The sequence below is a fragment of the Aythya ferina genome, assembly GCF_964211825.1.
Source record: "Aythya ferina genome assembly, chromosome: 17".
Lineage (NCBI taxonomy): Eukaryota > Metazoa > Chordata > Aves > Anseriformes > Anatidae > Aythya > Aythya ferina.
In genome coordinates this window covers 10,398,753-10,417,150 of record NC_140316.1, presented here as the reverse complement: position 1 = coordinate 10,417,150, position 18,398 = coordinate 10,398,753, and the positions used below count along the sequence as shown (strand labels likewise).

The 18,398-nt window shown below is 69.7% G+C and overlaps 2 protein-coding genes across 3 annotated transcripts; one reads left to right on the top strand and one right to left on the bottom strand.

Moving 5' to 3' along the window:
• Positions 1–1,387: 1,387 nt before the first annotated feature.
• Positions 1,388–10,070, top strand: DTX1 (deltex E3 ubiquitin ligase 1). Its single transcript, XM_084539115.1, has 10 exons — positions 1,388–1,497; positions 2,742–3,376; positions 5,400–6,069; positions 8,224–8,285; positions 8,396–8,557; positions 8,642–8,703; positions 8,786–8,944; positions 9,052–9,213; positions 9,291–9,380; positions 9,523–10,070. Exons 2-10 carry the CDS (start codon positions 3,118–3,120, stop codon positions 9,745–9,747), a joined length of 1,851 nt encoding a protein of 616 aa, XP_084395241.1. The 5' UTR covers positions 1,388–1,497; positions 2,742–3,117; the 3' UTR covers positions 9,748–10,070.
• Positions 10,071–10,609: 539 nt separating this feature from the next.
• On the bottom strand, positions 10,610–17,675 carry RASAL1 (RAS protein activator like 1). Of its 2 annotated transcripts, XM_084539111.1 has the most exons (20): positions 17,433–17,675; positions 16,529–16,585; positions 16,308–16,421; positions 16,151–16,212; positions 15,934–16,063; positions 15,053–15,377; positions 14,887–14,969; positions 14,690–14,807; positions 14,456–14,609; positions 14,292–14,356; positions 14,095–14,207; positions 13,802–13,994; positions 13,580–13,717; positions 12,987–13,125; positions 12,605–12,783; positions 12,378–12,524; positions 11,499–11,634; positions 11,290–11,410; positions 11,140–11,204; positions 10,610–10,869 (listed from the first exon to the last, which is right to left on the bottom strand). In XM_084539111.1, exons 1-20 carry the CDS (start codon positions 17,495–17,497, stop codon positions 10,727–10,729), a joined length of 2,547 nt encoding a protein of 848 aa, XP_084395237.1. In that variant the 5' UTR covers positions 17,498–17,675; the 3' UTR covers positions 10,610–10,726. The 2 variants fall into 2 exon arrangements, with proteins under 2 accessions (XP_084395237.1, XP_084395236.1); XM_084539110.1 differs by lacking the exon at positions 10,610–10,869 and having other exon boundaries at positions 11,009–11,410; positions 12,378–12,783; positions 14,292–14,609.
• Between the last annotated feature and the right edge of the window lie 723 nt (positions 17,676–18,398).

Genomic DNA, 18,398 nt, shown 5'->3' with positions numbered 1-18,398 from the left:
TCCCTGCCAGGGGCGTTGGTGTGCGTGTGTGCTTGGGGGGGCATGGGCAGTGTGTGGGTGGGTGTGCACGTGTGTGTGTGTGTGTGCATGTGTGTGTGCATGTGTGTGTGTGCATGCAAGGTTTGTGCATGCATGTGTGTGCATGTGTGTGCATGTGTGTGTGCGCGCATGCATGTGTGTGTGCATGTGTTTGGGTGCAGATGTGTGCAAAAGTGTGCATGCAAGTGTGTGCCTGCATGTATGTGCACGTGTGTGTGCAACCTCGTGCATGGACATGTGTGCGTGCATGTGAGTGTGCATGGGTGTGCGTTCATGGGTGTGCACATCCGTGTGTGTGGATGCAAGTGTGTGTGCATGCTTGTGCATGCAAGTGTGTGTGTGTGCATGCAATTGTGTGCATGCGTGTGTGTCTGCATGTGTGTGCATGCACTCACACATGTGTGCAAGGCCCTGAGGTTTGTTTGGGGCCACGTCCCCGTGAAGGCAGAGGGGAGCCCAACTCCACATTTGTGCTTGGAGCAAGGGGTCCCCACATCCCCCCGGCCATGTGGCATGTCCATGTGTCCCTGTGTCCCTGTGACCCCATGTCCCTGTGACCCCGTGTCCCCGCTGTCAGGACGGGGCCGTGCTGTTTACCCCAGCGGTGTGCAGAGCAGAGGAAGGTCACCTCACTCATCCACAGACTAAACACACCTGGGGCAGATGTCCTGCACATCCCCGGGAGGGTCAGGAGGTGACACACCGTGCGGTGGCACGTGGCCCTGGGTCTGGGATGTCCCCATCATCCCCTGAAGGGATGGGGATCGGGTGCTGGGGGACTGCGGGCTCTGGGGACCCCCAGCTTGTCCCCACAGCAGGGCAGCCCCACTCCCTGGCCCGGCTCCATGTCCCCATGCCATGTCCCCATGTCCCCATGTCCCCATGCCACAGCCCAGGCTCTGAGCGGAGCCAGCAGAGCTGCAGTGCCACCGTGCCCCGCGGCTGTCCCCAACCTCCCGCGCCCCCCGGTCCCGCGTGGAGCCCCGTGTCCCCCCCCACGCGAGGCCACCAGGTGGCACTGCGAGGCCACCGCGCCCGGCCCTGCCCAACCCACGGCCGTGGGGCGACGACCCCGTGGGGCGATGGACACAGAGCTGAGGGGGGGGACACCCACCGGCGCTGTCCCCAACCTACCCCCAAACCCCCCCGGAGCCCTACACCCCCCCCACCGTGCCTCAGTTTCCCCCCTCTCCATCACCCCCTGCCGGGATGGGGACCCCCCCCTTTTAACCCACGCGTGCGCCACCGTCACGGGTGGGGGGTCCCCGCCGAGAGCGCCCAGCCCCCGGTGCGGGTGCCCGCTTCCCCGGCGCGTGTCCCCGCCGCGGGTGCCCGCGCGGCCGTGCGCGCCGCCGGTGCCCGTGGCCGCCCGGCGCTGGCGGAGCGCTGCCGCCGCCGCCCGGCCCCGCTCGCTCCCGGTGCGGTTTGCGGGTCCCGCAGCGGCTGCGGCTGCCGGAGGTAGCGGCGGGGGGGGCGCGGGCGAGGCCGGGCGGCGACGGCGGCGGCCATGGCGGGGCCGGGGGGGCGGCTCCGGGGGGAGCGGCGGCGGGGGCGGCCGGGGGGTTACCGGGGGTAGCGCGCACCGCGGGGAGAGCGCACGGCGGGGAGAGCGCACCGGGGGAGGGGGCTGCGCGCCGGGATTATCGTGCAGCGGGGGGGCTGCGCGCCGGGATTATGGTGCGCCGGGGGGTGCCGTGCACCGGGGGGGTTGTGCAGCGGGGGTACCACGCACCGGGATCGTTGTGCACCGGGCGGGGGGGGGTCGGTGCGCTGGGATTATGGTGCGCCGGGGGGTGCCGGGCGCACGGGGGTTGCCGTGCACTGGGATTATTGTGCGCCGGGATTATCGTGCACGGGGGCTGCCGGGCACCGTGGGCACCGTGGGGCCAGGCCTGGCCTCTCCCCCTTGCCCCCCGTGGCCCACGGAGCCCGGGGGGGTCGTTGGCGTTGTTGGGCCCCTCCGGTTCTTGCGGTGCTCGGGGTGCCGGTGGGTGCCGGGCGAGAGCGCGGGTGCACACGCGTGTGTGTGTGTGTGTGTGTGCGTGTGTGCGTGTCCCCGTGGGTGTTTGTTGTCGTGCTGCCGTGGGCCCCGGCGTGCGTCTGCCTGTCTGCCTGCCTGCCTGTCTGTCTGTCTGTCTGCGCGGGTCCCCGCTGCCTGTTTGTGTCACCGGGAGCGGGTGCCAGCGCGCGGCTCTGTGTCGCTCTGTCTGTCTGTCTGTGGCTCGGCGTGTGTCCGTGCAACAGCCCCCCCCCATCCCGTTCCATCCCTCGCACGGGGGCTGTGGGGCTGTGGCGGTGGGTTTGGGGCCGGCTGGGGGGGCTGAGGGGGCCGGGACATGCGGTCCGGGCTAACCCCAGCCCGATGCCTGCAGTGCAGATCATAAATCAGTGCTGGCTGGAGCTGGAGGGCCGCGGGCTCCCCGGCACGCAGCTGCCTGTGTGGGGACGTGGAACTCGCTGGCTTTTTGGTTGTCCCCCCCCGAGCCCCCCTGAGCCTTGGGAACAATTGTCCTCGCACCGCCTGTCCCCCCCCTGTCCCCTGTCCCCCTGCTCTGCTGTCACGGCCGGGGGGCTGGCAGACAGCCCGTGCCACCCGGCTGCGGGCACAGCCAGGGCCTCCGCGGGGTGATGGGGACAGTCCCCAAGCTGTCACCGGCGAGGGCAGGGGCACGGCTGACCGGTGCCACGGTCCTGTTTTGCAGGTGACACCCCCATGGCGTCCTCGGAGCCGTGGAGCGACTGGTGACATTGTCTGGGCCCGGAGGAGGAAGAGGAAGAGAGGGTGCTCCGTGTCACTTGTCCCCAGTGTCCCCACCGAGCCTGGGGGACACGGAGCCGGAGCCGTGCCCACGGTGCCCGATGCCCGGTGCCGGCTGATGGATCGCCCTGGCGCAGCGCGGCGGCGGCCCCGGTGGAGCAGGACCGGGTGCCCCGGGGGTCTGGGTGTCACCTCCCTCTCCCGCTGAGCTCCGGAGCCGGTGGGAGCAGCGAGCAGGGACGAGGACATCTCATCCCCCGCCGCCGAGACGCGCGTCCCCGTGCGGAGCATGGCGCGGCGCTGAGCTGCCGGCCCCGGCCATGGCGCGGCAGGGAGCGGGGGCCCTGCTGGCCTCCGGCACTTTGGGGTTCCCCCCCCAAAACCTGGCCCGCGTGGTGGTCTGGGAGTGGCTGAACGAGCACGGGCGCTGGCGGCCCTACTCGGCCGCCGTCTGCCACCACATCGAGAACGTGCTGAAGGAGGACGCCCGCGGCAGCGTGGTGCTGGGCCAGGTCGACGTCCAGCTGGCGCCCTACGTCATCGACCTGCAGTCCATGCACCAGTTCCGGCAGGACACGGGTAAGGGGAAGTGCTGGGATGGGCGGCCGGGGGTCTGCCGGGGCCGGATGGCAGGGGATGGGTCCGTCTGTCCCAGGGTGTGTCCGTCTGTCCGTGTCCTCGCTTTGCTGCTTCATTCGCTCCTTCCTTCTGTTGTTCCATGCATGTGCCCACCCGTCCCAGCGTAGCACGGCGTATTTGTCCAGCATTCCATTCGTGTGTCTGTCCAGCCAGCCGTCCTGGTGTGTGTCTGTCATTCCATCCGTCCACCTGACTGACCATCTGTCCAGCCATCCGTCCGTCCGTCCGTCCATCCAGTTCTCCATCCATCCACCCATCCATCTCCATCATCTCCATCTCCATCTCCATCTCCATCCATCCATCCATCCATCCATCCATCCATCCATCCATCCATCCATCCATCCATCCATCCACCCACCCACCCACCCACCCACCGCCCCACCTGTCCATCTGTCCTTCCCCTCCCCATCCATCTGTCCGTCCCATTCCTCCTATCCTCCCCTGTTCCCCCTGGGCCCACTCCTCACTCCCCATTCCCTTCCCCCCTGGAAAAGGCCCCACTTCGGGGGCTGGGGGGGAGCTGTGGCCACGTGCCACCCCCCCGGCTGGGCCACACAACCAGGACAGGCGTCCTTGGGGAAATCACGCCCCGTCCCGCGCCGCCTCCCGGCCCAAACCCCATTAACCGTGACCCACTAAACCGGCACATACTGGCTGTGCCCCGGGGGACTCATTGGGGACGAGTGATGGGGTCTGGGGGTGGTTTGGGACCCTTGTGGGTGTGCGCCCTGCTCGCCTGCAAGGTCCCCAAATGTCCCATTTCCTGGTGCTGGGTGCTCCCGGGGACACGTGCCTGTGCCGGGGTGGGTTTGGGGTGCAGCGTGCCACCAGAGCAGGTGCTGCAGGCTGTCCCCTGCCGAGGTGACAAGTCCGTGGTGCTTGGGGACATGAGGGGCCATGCTGGAGGTCCTGCTGGTGCCACTCCAGCGTGGGCTGGGAGGCTGGGGACCGGGGGGGAGTTTGGCACGGGGACAAAGCCATGGGTGTGGAATGAGGTGACCCCGTTCCGAGCAGCAGGGGCGTGCACCCGCAGGACGTGGATACGGGGAGGCCGTGGGATGTGGGAGGTGGGGGCAAACACCAGTGGGATGTGGGACACGGATGTGAGCAGGACGTGGACGTGAGCCAGCAGTGGGGTTTGGGACGTGGACATGAATGGGCAGCAGGATGTAGGGCACGGCTGTGAGTGGGGTGCGGTGTGAGCAGGCAGAGGGTTTGGGGTGAGGACCCGAGCGGGTACGGGCTGCTCTCGGGGGGCTGCGGCAGCACGGACCCCCCCACGGGGCCACGGGCAGCGCTGCCTCAGCACCAGGCGGCAGCTGGGGCCAGGCGCTGCTGCCTGCCCGGCTGGTGATTAATGACCCTTATTAGAGTCGTTAATAGGGCTGGGCAAACGCTGCCAGCCAGGGATGGAGGCGCAGCGTGCTGTCTGAGCAGGGCACGGCACGGCCAAGGTGCAGGGGCACGGGGCTGGGGGCTGCGACGTGCACCCTGTAGGTCTGTGTGAGCTCTGAGGCTGCTGCTGAAACCATTTTGGCTGCAAATAAATAGGGAGGGAGCAGAACTTGGCTTTGCACGGGGGCCGAGCCGAGGACAACGCCGTGACAGCAAGCCCTGGTTCCCAGCTGTCAGGAAACCCCTCCTGACCGGGAAATGTGTCCCCAGCCAGGGATGTGTGGGCTGAAGGGATGGAAAAAGGCGCTCGGGGTCGAGCAGCATCACCTTTCCCTCAGCCAGGACGTGGTGTGGGAGCGCAAACACCGCCGTGACCGCTCCACGAGTCCCCGGGGAGGGCTGTGCAGGCAGCAGCGCGCTGCAGACACCGCTATCGATCGCGCCCGGTGGCTGCGGGTGGTTGTCCTGCACCCTGCGGGGCTTCGTGCCCAAAATCCCTTTCCCCCGGGGGGGGTGGCTGGTGGGCTGGGAGCAGCCCAGGCGGGCGCTGAGCCCCGTGTCCCTGCAGGCACCATGCGCCCCGTGCGCAGGAACTTCTACGACCCGTCCTCGGCGCCGGGGAAGGGCATCGTGTGGGAGTGGGAGAACGACAACAGCTCGTGGACGCCCTACGACATGGACATCTGCATCACCATCCAGAACGCCTACGAGAAGCAGCACCCGTGGCTGGACCTCTCCTCCCTGGGCTTCTGCTACCTCATCTACTTCAGCAGCATGTCGCAGATGAACCGGCAGACGCAGCGCAAGCGCCGCCTGCGGCGCCGCATGGACCTGGCCTACCCGCTCACCATGGGCTCCATCCCCAAATCCCAGTCGTGGCCGGTGGGCGCCAGCACGGGGCAGCCCTGCTCGTGCCAGCAGTGCCTGCTGGTCAACAGCACCCGCGCCGCCTCCAACGCCATCCTGGCCTCGCAGCGCCGCAAGCTCTACCCCGGCGGCGCGGGGACGCTGCCCGTGCGGCAGAGCAGCACCTTCGCCGGTGGCACGCTGTGGCCGGCGGGGACGGGGACGGCGGCGGGCGGCGTGGCCAAGGGGGAGACGCCGAGGGCGCCCGCCGGGGCTTTTGGGCGCAGCCAGAGCGCGCCCAGCGGTGCGCAGCTGCCCGGCCTCAATAATCTCAACCGGCCCGGCACGCAGCGGGGGGCCGGCGTCAGCGCCCGCGCCGCGGTGCCCCCGGGGTAAGCCGGGGATGGGGAGGGTGGCCCCGGGAAGGGGACGTGTATGGTGTGGCTGTGGATGCTGGGCGGGGTGGCACAGGGTGGCGGCACGGCAGAGGGGAGGGGAGGTGGCGTGGGATGTGTTGTTGCCTCGTGGAACAGCGCCAGTTGTCACCGCTCGGTCACCGTGTCACCGCCAGGCATGGGGACGTGGTGGCACATCCTTGTTCCACGGTGCCCATGCCCAGGGCTGTGGAGATTTGTGCTGTGCTGTGCCGTGCCGTGCCCCTCCATGCCACTCCATGCCATGCTGTGCCACTCTGTGCCACACTGTGCCGTGCCACTTTGGCTGGAGGAGATGTGGTGCCAGCTCCCAGGGTGGTTGCGTCCCCACTGTCCAGTGTGGTGTCTGTCACCCCGGAGTGTCCCGGTGCCACCAAGCAGGGCTGTGGGGGACTCGTGGTTATGGCACCGCAGCCTGGTGTCCCCTGTGCCAAGGGAATGTCACCGAGGCCAGCAGCACGATGGCCAAGTCCCCGTGGCCGTATCCCTCTGTGGGTTGGCCAGGGGTCCCTGCGGGGCTCTGGGCACGGGGCTGTCACCAGCCAAGGGACAGCAGGGGACAGTGGATGGATTCTGGGAGCCGGGAACCAGCCCGGATCCAGACCCCAGCTATTCGGTGGGAGCTGCCAGGAGGGGAGCGAGCACCCAGGGCTGGCACTGAGCCCTGGTGGGGGGACAAGGGGAAGGAAATCCTGTCCCATCCCTCCCCGCCTCCTGCCACCACGGGCTGGGAGGTGAAGCGGGATAGCTCTGTGCAGTGACGGTGACAGCGCGCCGGGTGCCACCTCCGCTCTGGGGCGCGTGCCGTGGGAACACCTGCTGGCCCCCGCCCCGCGGATGTGCCTGTCCCCTGGGACTGGGGTACAGAACAAGCACTGTGGGGCTCCGTGGGGCAGCTGGGGGGCATTGCCCAGCGTGGGGACATCCCTCTGTGTGTCCCCCGCTGCCCGTGACCGCAGCCCACAGCCGGCTGGGGCAGGGGACGTGGCGGCGAGGTTGGGGACAGGGGGGACACGCAGGGTCGCCGAGCCCCCGCCGTGTTTCCTTCCTCTGCTGACGCGCTGCTTTCGCTTCCGTGTGCTGGGCCAAGCTGTCCCCGTCCCTGTCCCCGTGCCAGCACGCAGCCCCCGTCCTGCGCGGCCCCATGGACAGGTAGGAGGGGACGAGGAGCGCCGAGGCCACCGCTGGCCCCTGTAGCCTTGGCTGTGCCGCGGTGTGGCCGAGGGTGGGTTTGGGGACGACGGGGACACCGCAGGTGGGGGCAGGCATGGTTATAGGATGGCCCAGGGTGTCTGGGGGGGGCAGAGAGGGGACAGATCCTGCCCGGGGCTGGGGTCTTGTGCCTGCGTTGTGGCCACGGGGTTGGATGTGGGGACATGGGGGTCAAGGGGGGGATCACACCCAGCTGGTCACGTTTGGGAGCGGGAGAGGTGGCCGGGAGGGCACTGACAGCACCGCTGCGGTGTGGGGGGCTCTCCCCACGCCCCCCCCAGCCACCAGCAGCCACCCTGGGGCAGGACAGCGCCCACCCACCCGTGGGCACAGCCGCCTCCACCTCCGCCATGAGCCCCCAGGGCGCACCGAGCGCACGGGGATGCGCACAGAGGATGCACGCATGGGCGCACGCGGGCACAGCGGCACCCCCATGGCCATGTGTGCCACCCCCCTTTCTCCCTTAGGTGCGTGTCACCCCAATGGTGTCACCGAGAGGGCAGGGCCAGGGGACATCTCTCCATGGGGCTCACGGGTTCCTGTGGCTTCTCCAGCAGTCCCCGAGGCCACCACTGCCACTGTGGGAGCTGTTGGGGACGAGGAGCACCCACCCGCAGCCCCCGCTGGGTGCCAGCAGGGTGCCCGGAGTGGGGGCAGTGCCCGGTGTCCTCTCCTTGGGGCTGGCACCCTCTGGGGCAGCAGGGAGGACGCACACCGTTGGGTCCCCAGAGGTGGTCACACCGCAGCAGGTCACATCCCCTTGTGCCACAGCAGTGTCCCCAGGGTGCCAGCGAGGCTGGCGAGGGGACACCCTGCCCCATACCCCACCCTGGGGACGTGCCACGTGCCGGGGGGACAGCGCCAGCCCCGCTGAGCCCCTTCTCTCCCCTCTCTGTGCAGGGTGCCAGCCCTCCCGGTCAAGAACCTGAATGGCACCGGCCCCGTCCATCCCGCCCTGGCAGGTAACAGGGGGTTGGGGATGCCGCCACGAGCACCCAAGGGTGCTCCAGGGGGGTGGGCCAGGGATGGGGGGGCCATGGCCGTGCAGACAGCGCTGCCTGTCCCCTCGCAGGGATGACGGGCATCCTGATGTGCGCCGCCGGGCTGCCCGTCTGCCTGACCCGCGCGCCCAAACCCATCCTGCACCCGCCGCCCGTCAGCAAGAGCGACATCAAGCCCGTGCCCGGGGTCAGCGGCATCTGCAGGAAAACCAAGAAGAAGCACCTCAAAAAGAGTAAGGAGCTGCCGGCGATCCCCTAAACGGGGAAAAGGGGGCAAGGTGGGCAGGCTCTGACCGGCATCTCCCCACCCATGGCAGGCAAGAACCCGGAGGACGTGGTGCGGCGCTACATCCAGAAGGTGAAGACCCCCCCGGATGAGGTGAGCAGGGTCGGGTTGGCACGTCGGGAGGGCAAGGGATGGGTAGGGAGGGTGACAACCGTGCCCCCCCACCCCATCCCAGGACTGCACCATCTGCATGGAGCGTCTCATCACCTCCTCGGGCTACGAGGGCGTCCTGAGCCACCGCGGCATCAAGCCCGAGCTGGTGGGCAAGCTGGGCAAGTGCGGGCACATGTACCACCTGCTGTGCCTCGTGGCCATGTACAACAACGGCAACAAGGTGAGACCCGCCTGGGGACACCGTGGGGGCCGTGTCACCCGCTCTGGGTGGGTGGCGCAGTGCTGGGCACCCATGGGTCCCCATGCCCACCCCGTGCGCCCCCGCAGGACGGCAGCTTGCAGTGCCCCACCTGCAAGGCCATCTACGGGGAGAAGACGGGCACGCAGCCCCCCGGGAAGATGGAGTTTCACCTCATCCCCCATTCCCTCCCGGGTTACACCGACTCCAAAACCATCCGGATCGTCTACGACATCCCCACCGGCATCCAGGTGAGCTGCCCACGTCCCCTGGGACCCCCATCCCGGTGTCCCCGTGCCTCCTGCTCACCCCTCTGCCGTCCCACCAGGGTCCGGAGCACCCCAACCCCGGCAAGAAGTTCACGGCGCGCGGCTTCCCGCGGCACTGCTACCTGCCCGACAACGAGAAGGGCAGGAAGGTGAGCGTCCCCAAATCCCTGGGGGTGGCGTGGGTGCCGGGGTGGGGATGTGCCTGCGTGGGTATGGTCCCAGGGGTCGGCTCCGCACGTCCTTGGGGTGCCCGTGCCGGAGGAGAGGGACGCAGCGGTGGCCGTGCCGCAGGTGCTGAAGCTGCTGATCGTGGCCTGGGACCGGCGGCTCATCTTCACCATCGGCACCTCCAACACCACGGGCGAGTCGGACACGGTGGTGTGGAACGAGATCCACCACAAGACCGAGTTCGGCTCCAACCTGACGGGTCACGGCTACCCCGACCCCAACTACCTGGACAACGTCCTGGCCGAGCTGCTGGCCCAGGGCGTCTCCGAGGCCACCCTGAAGGACTGAGGCCGGGGCGAGGGGCTCCCCGCCACCCCCTCGGCCCCACGCCGCCGTCCCCGCCGCCCGCGCCGCTTCGCCGCCGACGCCGCAGCCCTGCCGGGTGGGCTCACCCCCCTCCGGTGCCACCCGCCGCGCGTCCCCGTCCCCATCCCGGCTGGCCACCAGCGCGGCGGGCTGGTGCTTTGCGCCGCGTCCACCCGTGGCCCCTTCGCGCGTGAGCCGCCACCGCCGCGTGCCGCCTGTGCCACCCGCCGCCGCCCCACGGAGCCGCGTCCAAGCCGGTGCCATGTGTACGTCTCGGTGTTACTCAATACACGCCACGCCGTGTCCCGCTGCGTCCCCGCACCGCGCGCCCTCGCGCCCGTGCCGTGCCGGGGACGGGGTGCTGGGTGGCACCGCCGCGGGGGGGTGTTTGTCACCCGGGGGGTGTCGCGGAGGGTGAGGTTTGGAGATGTGCCGTGGGGACACGGGGCTGTGGTGGGAATCTGCATGTGTGTGCACACGCGTGTGGGTGCGTGATGTGTGTGCGCGCATGTGTGCATGCGTGATGCATGTGTGCACGCTCGTGTTCGTGCATGCCATGTGCGTGCACACGTGTGCTGCATGTGTGTGCACACCCGTGCGCTCACAGCCACGCAAACGTGCACACGCGCTCTTCCACGCGTGCCCGCACCCCCGTGGAGATCTCGCCCCCCCGTCTCCCCAGATCACAGCAGCACTGCCACTCGTGTCCCATGCACCACAGCCCACGCGTGGCCCCTGCAGCCCTTGCACACCCAGCCGTGCACCCCGCGGCCTCCTGCGTGTCCGTGGGACGCCCCCGCTGCGCTGTCCCCGCGTCCACGGGGGCAGCGGAACGGAGGAAGGCGGAGAGGACTACAACTCCCAGCATGCCTTGCGGCGCAGGGCGGGGCCGGCCGGGCCCCGGCGGCGCAGGGCATGCTGGGGGCTGTAGTCCCAGCCGGCGCCGCGGTGCCGCCACCCTTTAAGTGGCGGGCGGCGGGGCCGCGTCCGTGTCCGTGTCCGTGTCCGTGGGCGGGCTCGCGGCGCCGTGGCGGCGAGCGAAAGCCTCGTGGGCGATGTCCAGGTCCCGCAGCACCTCCTGCAGCCGCCCCCACGCGGCTCCTCCTGCGGCACCGGCAGCGTCAGCGCCCACCCGCGACCCCCGGCCCCCACTCGCGACCCACGCACCCACCCGTGCGCTCGTCCGACTGCGGGCTGCGAGCGCGCACCCAGCCAGGCGCGGCCCCGCGTGCGTGTGCCCGCGGGTGTTTGCTGTCCCCTAGCGGAGGAGACACCCGTGGGTGCGCACACGCGTGGGTGTGCACGCGCGCCCGTGCGTATTTACGCGCGCCTTGCTGGGGTGGGGGTCCACGCGCGCCCCCCGTGCGCCCCTACCTCCCTGCCCCGCCTGGGGGGGCTCCATCGCCGCGCCGCCCTCGGGCCCCCCCTCCGCTGCCTCCCTGCAAGGCAAGGACCCTGAGCCATGCTGGGGGGGCACCCATGGGTGCTGGGCACCCCGCACAGCCCCCCCCCTCCCCGCCTCACCGCAGCCGTGCCCCCGCTGCCCGGAGGTGCCCGTAGAGGCTCTGCGCCGCCGCCGCGGGGTCCAGGGGGTCGCTCCACTCGCCCAGGGCCACGGCACCGTGGGTCCTGCTGCAGCCGGGTGCTGCCCAGGAGGATCTGGGTGGGTGGGGGGGTCCTGCTGGGGACCCCCCCCACACCCACACACCGCACCCATAGGTCCCCAGCCTTACCGGTGCGGGCAGGCTGAAGGCAGCAGGACCAGCGGGCAGCACGGAAGGCGCCGGGGTGGCAAGTGGGCAGCATGGTCTGGTTGGTGCTGCTGGCCTGCCGCAGCGCCCACAGCCACTGCCACAGCTCCTGCGCGCCCTGCGGGGACACGGGGTGGGGGTGGCACCCAGCGGGTGTCCCCCCCCGAGGTGCCAGAGGTCACGGTTCCACCCCGCAGCGTCCCCAAAGGGGTGGCACCGCGGGGACAGCAAGTGGCGGTTTGGTGGCAGAGGGGTCCGGGTTGGAGATGGGGGGGAGGTGGCACTGTGGGGGCGGGGATGGATCCCCAGTGGTCCCAGTATGGACAGGGATGGTTCCCCAGTACACCCAGTACAGACAGGGTTGGTACCACAGTGATCCCAGTATAGACAGGGCTGGTATCCCCATGGCCCTAATATAGTTAGAGGTGGAATCCCAGTGACCCCAGTACAAATATCACTGGGTACCCCAGTGACCCCAGTACAACTGGAGTGATCCCAGTAGGGATATAGCTGGATACCCCAGTGACCCCAGTACAATAAGAGCTGATAGTCCAGTGACCCCAGTACGGATACAGCTGGATACCCTACTGATCCCAGCACAGGTTGGGCAGGCACCCCAGTGACCCCATTACAACCAGTGTAGGATACCCCAGTGTTCCCATACAACCGAGGCTGGCACCCCACTGTTCCCAGTACAACCAGTAGAGCTGCATTTGGGACTGGGACTATTCCCACCACCCTCAGGCACTGCTCGCTTCCCCCTGGGCTGCTTGCTGGTGTCTTGGGCGGGGGCACCCGGGGGTGCTGGGCTTGGAGGGGGGTGTCCCCAGTGTCCCAAGGGTGCGGGGTGGGTGCCCCCACCTTGCACTGGATGTAGGTGGTGCGGAGCTGCCCGGCGCCGTCCTGCGCCACGACCTGCATGACGTGGGGCTGCGGGAAGGTGCCCTCGTCCACGCGCTCCACCGCCCGCATCTGCGCCACGGGGATGCGGCAACGCGCCTGGGGACCCTAAAACGGGACGGGTCGCTGCGCCCACGGCCCTGACACCCACCGGTGGGGTTGTGGGGATGGTCGTGAGCAGCACCCACCTGCCCCTCGGGGGTCTTGGAGTAGGACAGAGCCTCGGCGCTGAGCCAGAAGTACCTCTTCTTGAAGGCGAAGCGGGGCAGCAGCGAGGAGGGCTCCTCGGCCTCGCGCACGTGCAGGAAGCCCTCCTTGATGGTGGCCGTGGGGCACAGAAGTGCCGCCAGCACCGGCTCCTCGCCCGCTGCGGCCGTGGCATTGAGGTGGGGGCATCACCTCGGGGTGCCACCGCCTCGCCCAACCCGAGGACGCCCCAAAACCGGAGCCTGAATTCCTCCCTTAAATGGGGAAGCACCCCCCGGGGTCCTGGGGGTTTTTGTAGGGTTTGGTGCCACCCTCACCCCCCGGTACCACGCAGGGGGTGCCCGGTGTGCCCCAAATGCTCACCGTGGGTGCCGTCCACCTCCACCAGGCTGTCCAGGAAGGCTTTGACGCGGGTGATGCTGGGCAGCAGCACGGCGTGCAGCGGGGCCATCCAGGGCTCCTTGCCCAGCTGCAGCCCCAGGTTGCCGATGCTCTGCAGCGCCTGCCCCGCGCGGGAAGGGCTCACGCTGCTGGGTCCCGTCCCCAACACCTGGTGCTTGTCCCCTCCACTATGTCCTGTCCCCCGTGGGAGTGGGAATTGGGGGAGGAAAGTGGGAAAGGGGGGCGGCACGGGGTGGTGGGACCCAAGCAGGCAGCGCTGCCCCGTGCTTGGTGCATGGTGACAAGTGGGGTGGGTCACGGCATGTGGCATGGGGACAGGAATGGCTCTGCCCTCCCTGCGGTCCCTGTCCCTCCCTGCGGTCCCTGTCCCCTTATGGGAAACCTTTCCCTCCCCTGGGTCTCCCTGCCTCTCTGGGGTCCCTCTTCCCTCAGTGGCATCCCCAATGCCTCTGGGGTCCCTGTCCCTTCTGGGCTCCCCATCCCTCCTGGGTGTCCCCGTCCCTCCTGGGTGTCCCCGTCCCTCCCGGATGTCCCCATCCCCAGGCTCCCCGCACCTTGGCGAGCAGCAGGAGCGTGCGGCCGGTGCGCGGGTCGGCGTGCTGCTCCCGCAGGCCGAAGAGTTTGGGGGTGAGGACGGCGGGGGCGAAGAAGCGGAGGAAGAGGAAGCCGCTGATGGAGAAGTAGCGCACCTCCTGCCGGGGCAGGGGGACAGAGCTCGGGGCTCAGCCACCCTCTGGCACTTTGTGGCCCCCCCTTGGCCCCGCCGTGGCCCCCACCTCGTGCTGCTCCGAGGGGAACTGCTCCTCCACCCGCCTGCGGAGCTGCTTGAAGGCCGCCCTCATGAGCGGGGGACACTTCTCCACCGAGCCCACGATGGCATCGACCGTGTCCCCCAGGTAGCCCTGCAGCAGCCCCAGGCTGCTCTCCCGCACCTGCGCCTCCGACAGGGACCCCTTGAAGGAAATCCTCCTGCGGGGACACCGCCGGCTCGCCACCGGGACGCCCGCTGCAGGGGGTGGTCCCCCTCCTGCAGGGGGACACCAGGACGGGGACGTGTCCCCGCACTCGCCTGCCGCGGCTCAGCTCCATCTTGCAGGGGTCCAGCTCCACGTACTTCTTCTCCTCGAAGACGCGGTTCACCACGGGCTTCAGGACCTCGTGCAGGTAGGGCAGCCCCACCACCTGGTGGGACACGAGCCACCCTCCTCGTCCCTGAGCTGTCCCCGGCGCCGTGCCCGTGTCCCGACGTCCCCCTCCCTTGCTCACCTTCATGAACATCTCCACGGACTTGGAGGCCAGCGAGTTGGAGCGGAACAGGGTGTTGGGGTCCGCTGGGAGGCAGCAGGACAGTCCCGTGTCCTCCTTGGTGGCCCCGCTCTGCCTCCCAAAGGGGGTTTTTGGGGAGGGGGCAGCCAGCCCCCAGCACTTACTGGTCCTGGCCAGCTCGCAGGCGATGAGGTGGTCCAGGAAGGGCACGGCCAGCCCCTGCGCCAGGAAGATCTTCACCAGCTTGGTGGCCACGTCCTGCCGGCTCTCCCCCGAGCTCACCTCCTCCAGGACGGCCAGGGCCGTGCCGGCCGGGGGCTGTGGGTAGGGCAGGGTGGGCAGGGGGCCGCCACAAGGCTTGGGGGGACACAAGCGTGTCCCCACCCCGCGGCACCCACCTGGCCCGGGCAGCGGATGGGCTCTGCGAGGAGCTGGATGAGGGGCTGGTAGCAGTGTGGGGGCAGCACCTGCTCCTCCACCAGCCGCACCGCCAGCCGCAGGGACCCCAGGCGCCCCCTGCAACGACACCACGAAGGGAGAGGCTGGGACGGATCCTGACACCCCCCCCCGGCACCCTCATGCCTCTCGTGCTCACCCCGGCTCCTCGGCACTGCTGGCGAAGGGCAGGAGCTGGAACCAGCCCTTGGTGGCACCCGGGGTGCCCACGGGGAGCTCCACCTGGGTTTTTGGGAGGAAAGCTGAGCCAAAGGGGGGGCGCACACTGTGGCACCGGTGCCCCCCGCGCCCCCCGAGGCCCTCACCCGTCCCAGGAAGTCGTTCTTGCCCACCATGTCCCAGTCCCACACCTCCACGCTCAGCACGGCGTCCCCCAGCTCGCCCTCCGCCAGCTCGAACTCCAGCACCTCGTCCCAGCGCGGGAAGCGGGTTTTCTTAATCACCTGCGGGGACAGGGCCGGTGGCGGCAGGGGACGAGGTCCCCACGGGACCCCCCAGCCTTTGGGGACGTCCCCCCACGGTGTCACCGCACTGCCACCCGTACTCACGGCCGTCTCCTGCGTGTGCCCGCAGCACGACACCCGGGCGAAGGGGTCCGAGGTGCCCGAGGGGTCCCGGGGGGCCAGGTCCCTGCGGGAGGGTGGGGGTGCAGTGAGGTGGCAGGATGGCACCACGGGGGGTGCTGGCACCCTGTCCCTGGGTGAGGGGGGGGCAGGTGGCCCAGCGGGGGACGCTGCTGTCCCTCCTGGCTGTCCCCGTGGCCATCCCGTTGCCTTGGTAGCCGCTTCGGTAGCCATGGCAGCGGGATGCTGCTCCTGCCTCTGCCAGCTGCCTGCGGGCGCGCGGGCACGCACAGCCACACGTGTGCACACGTGTGTGAACGCACACACACACGTGTGAACACACACACACGCATGTGAGAACACGCAGACTGCCACCCCAAACCCAGCAGCCCCGTCTGAGCCCACCCCGACGCCACCCGCAGCCTTCAGGGTGTGCCTCAGTTTCCCCCCAGCTTGCAGCCAGCGGGGAGAGACGCGGCGCGTCCCCTTGCCTGTCCCACGGGATGTGCCACCACCATCCTCACCACTCTACCCACGTTCACGGCTCCGCCAACCCCCGCCAGCCCAAAATGAGACCCCGGTGTGGGCGCAGCCCCCTCCCCAGCACCCCTGAGTGCCGCTACCTGGCCCCGATGAGGTGGCAGCGCAGCACCCGCGGGTGGCCCTGCTCGGGCACCTGCACCTCCAGCTGGATCTCGCCCTGCACCTCTTCATCAGGGTCCACGGGCGCCAGGCTGAACCAGCCGTCGATGCCTGCCGAGGGGGACGGGGTGGGCACCAGCAGCACGGGGACGGCCCCTCTGGGCCCCCCCAAAAAAATCCCCGAACCCCCCGGCTCACCCCGCGGCTCAGCCGAGATCTGCTGGTGGCTGAGCGACACCTTGCCGATCACATCGTCGTGCCTGCGAGGGGGACACCGATGGGGACGGCCACCCTCGGGTGGCAGAGCCTCAATGCCACCCCCTGGACCCCCCCCACGACCCCGTTGCCCCCCTACCCGATGGTGTCTTCGTCCAGCACATAGATGGCGAGGCTGCGGAAGCCGCGGGGCAGGCGCAGGGTGTACTCCTCACCCCAAAAAGGGTTCAGGCTCTTCCACACCGTGGCCGTCCTGGGGGCGCGGGACCCCCGTGGGCACGTGGAGGGGAAGGAGGGGGTGCGCCCACCCCCCCCACAAAGTCCCCGTGTCCCCTCTCCGAGCGGGGCACGCTCCCCTACCTGGCCACCACCTCGTTGTCCACCTTGACCACGCAGTAGGGATCGCTGGAGCCGGAGCTGGGGGTGGGAAGGGGACGGGGGACGGGGGTCAGCACCCCAGGGTGCTGCTGGGGGGGCTGTCCTCAGCCGGACCCCACAGCTGGCACCCTCCACGGGGTCGGCACTCTGAGCTTTGGGGCCCCCGGGGCCACCCCGAGCCGCTTGTCCCCATGTCCCCAGGTGTCGGTGCCGGTGGTGGCACCGAGCCCTGAGTTTCTGTAGCAACCTGGGCTCGGGGCTGGGGCGGTGTCAGGGTGACACGGTGACACGGTGACACGGTGACACCTGCTTTTCCCTGGCCCAGGTTCCCTCCCGGCCTTAACCCTTTTCCAGCGGGGCGGAAAAGCAGCGCCCGTGCCCCAGGACCAGGGGACGAGGGACGGATCCTGCCTCTTCCTCCCCGGTGGGTGCCCCGCACCCTCCCGGCTGGGTGCTGGGGGTGTGGGGCAATGCTGGGGCCCCCCCAATTCCCGAACCCTCCACTCCCGAGCCCCCCACCCCGGGGCAATGCTCAGCCAGGAGCCGGACCCCAAAGGAGGTGCCCCCAGCCCCAAAGACGGGACGGTCCCGGTGGGGACCCCCTGGTTGCATGCCCTGAGATGGGGTCACCCCAAAAGGTCCCTGGGGGGGCTGCGCACCCCAAGAGCGCTACCACAGCCCTGGGGGAGCACCCCGAGCCCCCCTTGCTGGGGGGGGGGCAGCAAAAGGGGTGGGGGGCTGAGGGAAACCCCCCCATGAGGGAAACGGATCCCTGGCAGCACGGGGGGGCGAGCGGGGAGCCCCAAAACCGGGGGGAGAGCAGAGCCCACCCCATTCCACGTCCCCCATGGGGTGGGGGGGCTGAGACCCCCCCGGCGGCACTCACACGTCCTTGGCGGGCAGATCCTTCCCCTCCAGCACCCGGCAGCGCAGCGAGGTGCTCTTGGCCATGCTGGCATGGCACCTAGGGGTCCACGGGGGGGGGGGTGGGCTGCAAGGTTTGGGGGGGGGGGGAGCAGCGAGGCCCTGCTTCCTCCTCCTCCTCTTCTTCCTCCTCCTCCTCCTCCTCCTCGCTGCGTCCTTCCTCGGTTTGTTTTCCTCCGTGCCGGAGCGAGCAGGAGGCAGCGAGCCGGAGCGCGCGGGCGAGCTCGGGTGGGCTGGCCCCGTGCCCACGGACACGGCGGCACAGCCCGGGGGGGGGGCGTGGGGGGGGCTCACCGGGGACCCCCCCCTTCTCCCCACGCCCACCCACCCGTGTCACCCGCATGGCCAAAGCCATCCTAAGCCCCGCGCCTAGCAGCGGGGAAACTGAGGCACGTCCCCTGCGCCCGGTGACCCCCACCCGGACCCTTCGGGTGCCCCCCCCCCTTCAGGGGGGGTAATTTCGGTCCTGTCACAGCCGGGAGCCGTCAGGGACTGTCCCCAGGTTTTTGGGGGGCTGTCCCCGTACGTGGTGGGTGTCCCCCCACCCCTCGTGTTCCCAGGCAGCAGCTGGGTGTGGGGGGGTGATCCCTGGGGGGCACCGGGGGGGCTGCGTGCCATGCCCAGGAGTCAGGGGGGGTCACTTTGTGGGTGCTGTGTCCCCAGGGTGGCACTCACTGCCAGGGGGTGTCCCCATATGGACACTGGGTCCCTGGAATGGCACTGCTGGGGGTGTCACCTTGTGGGCACTGCGCCCCTGGGGTGCCACTGCTGGGGGTGCCACCTTGTGACTTTGTGGGTGCTGTGTCCCCAGGGTGGCACTGCTGGGGGGTGTCACTTTGTGGGTGCTGTGTCCCTGGTGTGCCACTACCAGGGGGTGTCACCTTGTCGCTTTGTGGGTGCCCTGCCCCCAGGGTGGCACTGCCAGGGG

Excerpts from the sequence above, each read along its gene's own strand:
- DTX1 (XM_084539115.1), top strand. The coding sequence starts at position 3,118 with ATGGCGCGGCAGGGAGCGGGGGCCCTGCTGGCCTCCGGCACTTTGGGG. Across the intron at positions 6,070-8,223 it reads CGCGCCGCGGTGCCCCCGGG|GGTGCCAGCCCTCCCGGTCA; the intron begins GTAAGCCGGGGA and ends CTCTCTGTGCAG. Across the intron at positions 8,558-8,641 it reads GAAGAAGCACCTCAAAAAGA|GCAAGAACCCGGAGGACGTG; the intron begins GTAAGGAGCTGC and ends CACCCATGGCAG.
- RASAL1 (XM_084539110.1), bottom strand. The coding sequence starts at position 17,497 with ATGGCCAAGAGCACCTCGCTGCGCTGCCGGGTGCTGGAGGGGAAGGAT. Across the intron at positions 16,586-17,432 it reads GATCTGCCCGCCAAGGACGT|CTCCGGCTCCAGCGATCCCT; the intron begins GTGAGTGCCGCC and ends TCCCACCCCCAG. Across the intron at positions 12,784-12,986 it reads GGAGGTGGACGGCACCCACG|CGGGCGAGGAGCCGGTGCTG; the intron begins GTGAGCATTTGG and ends CCACGGCCGCAG.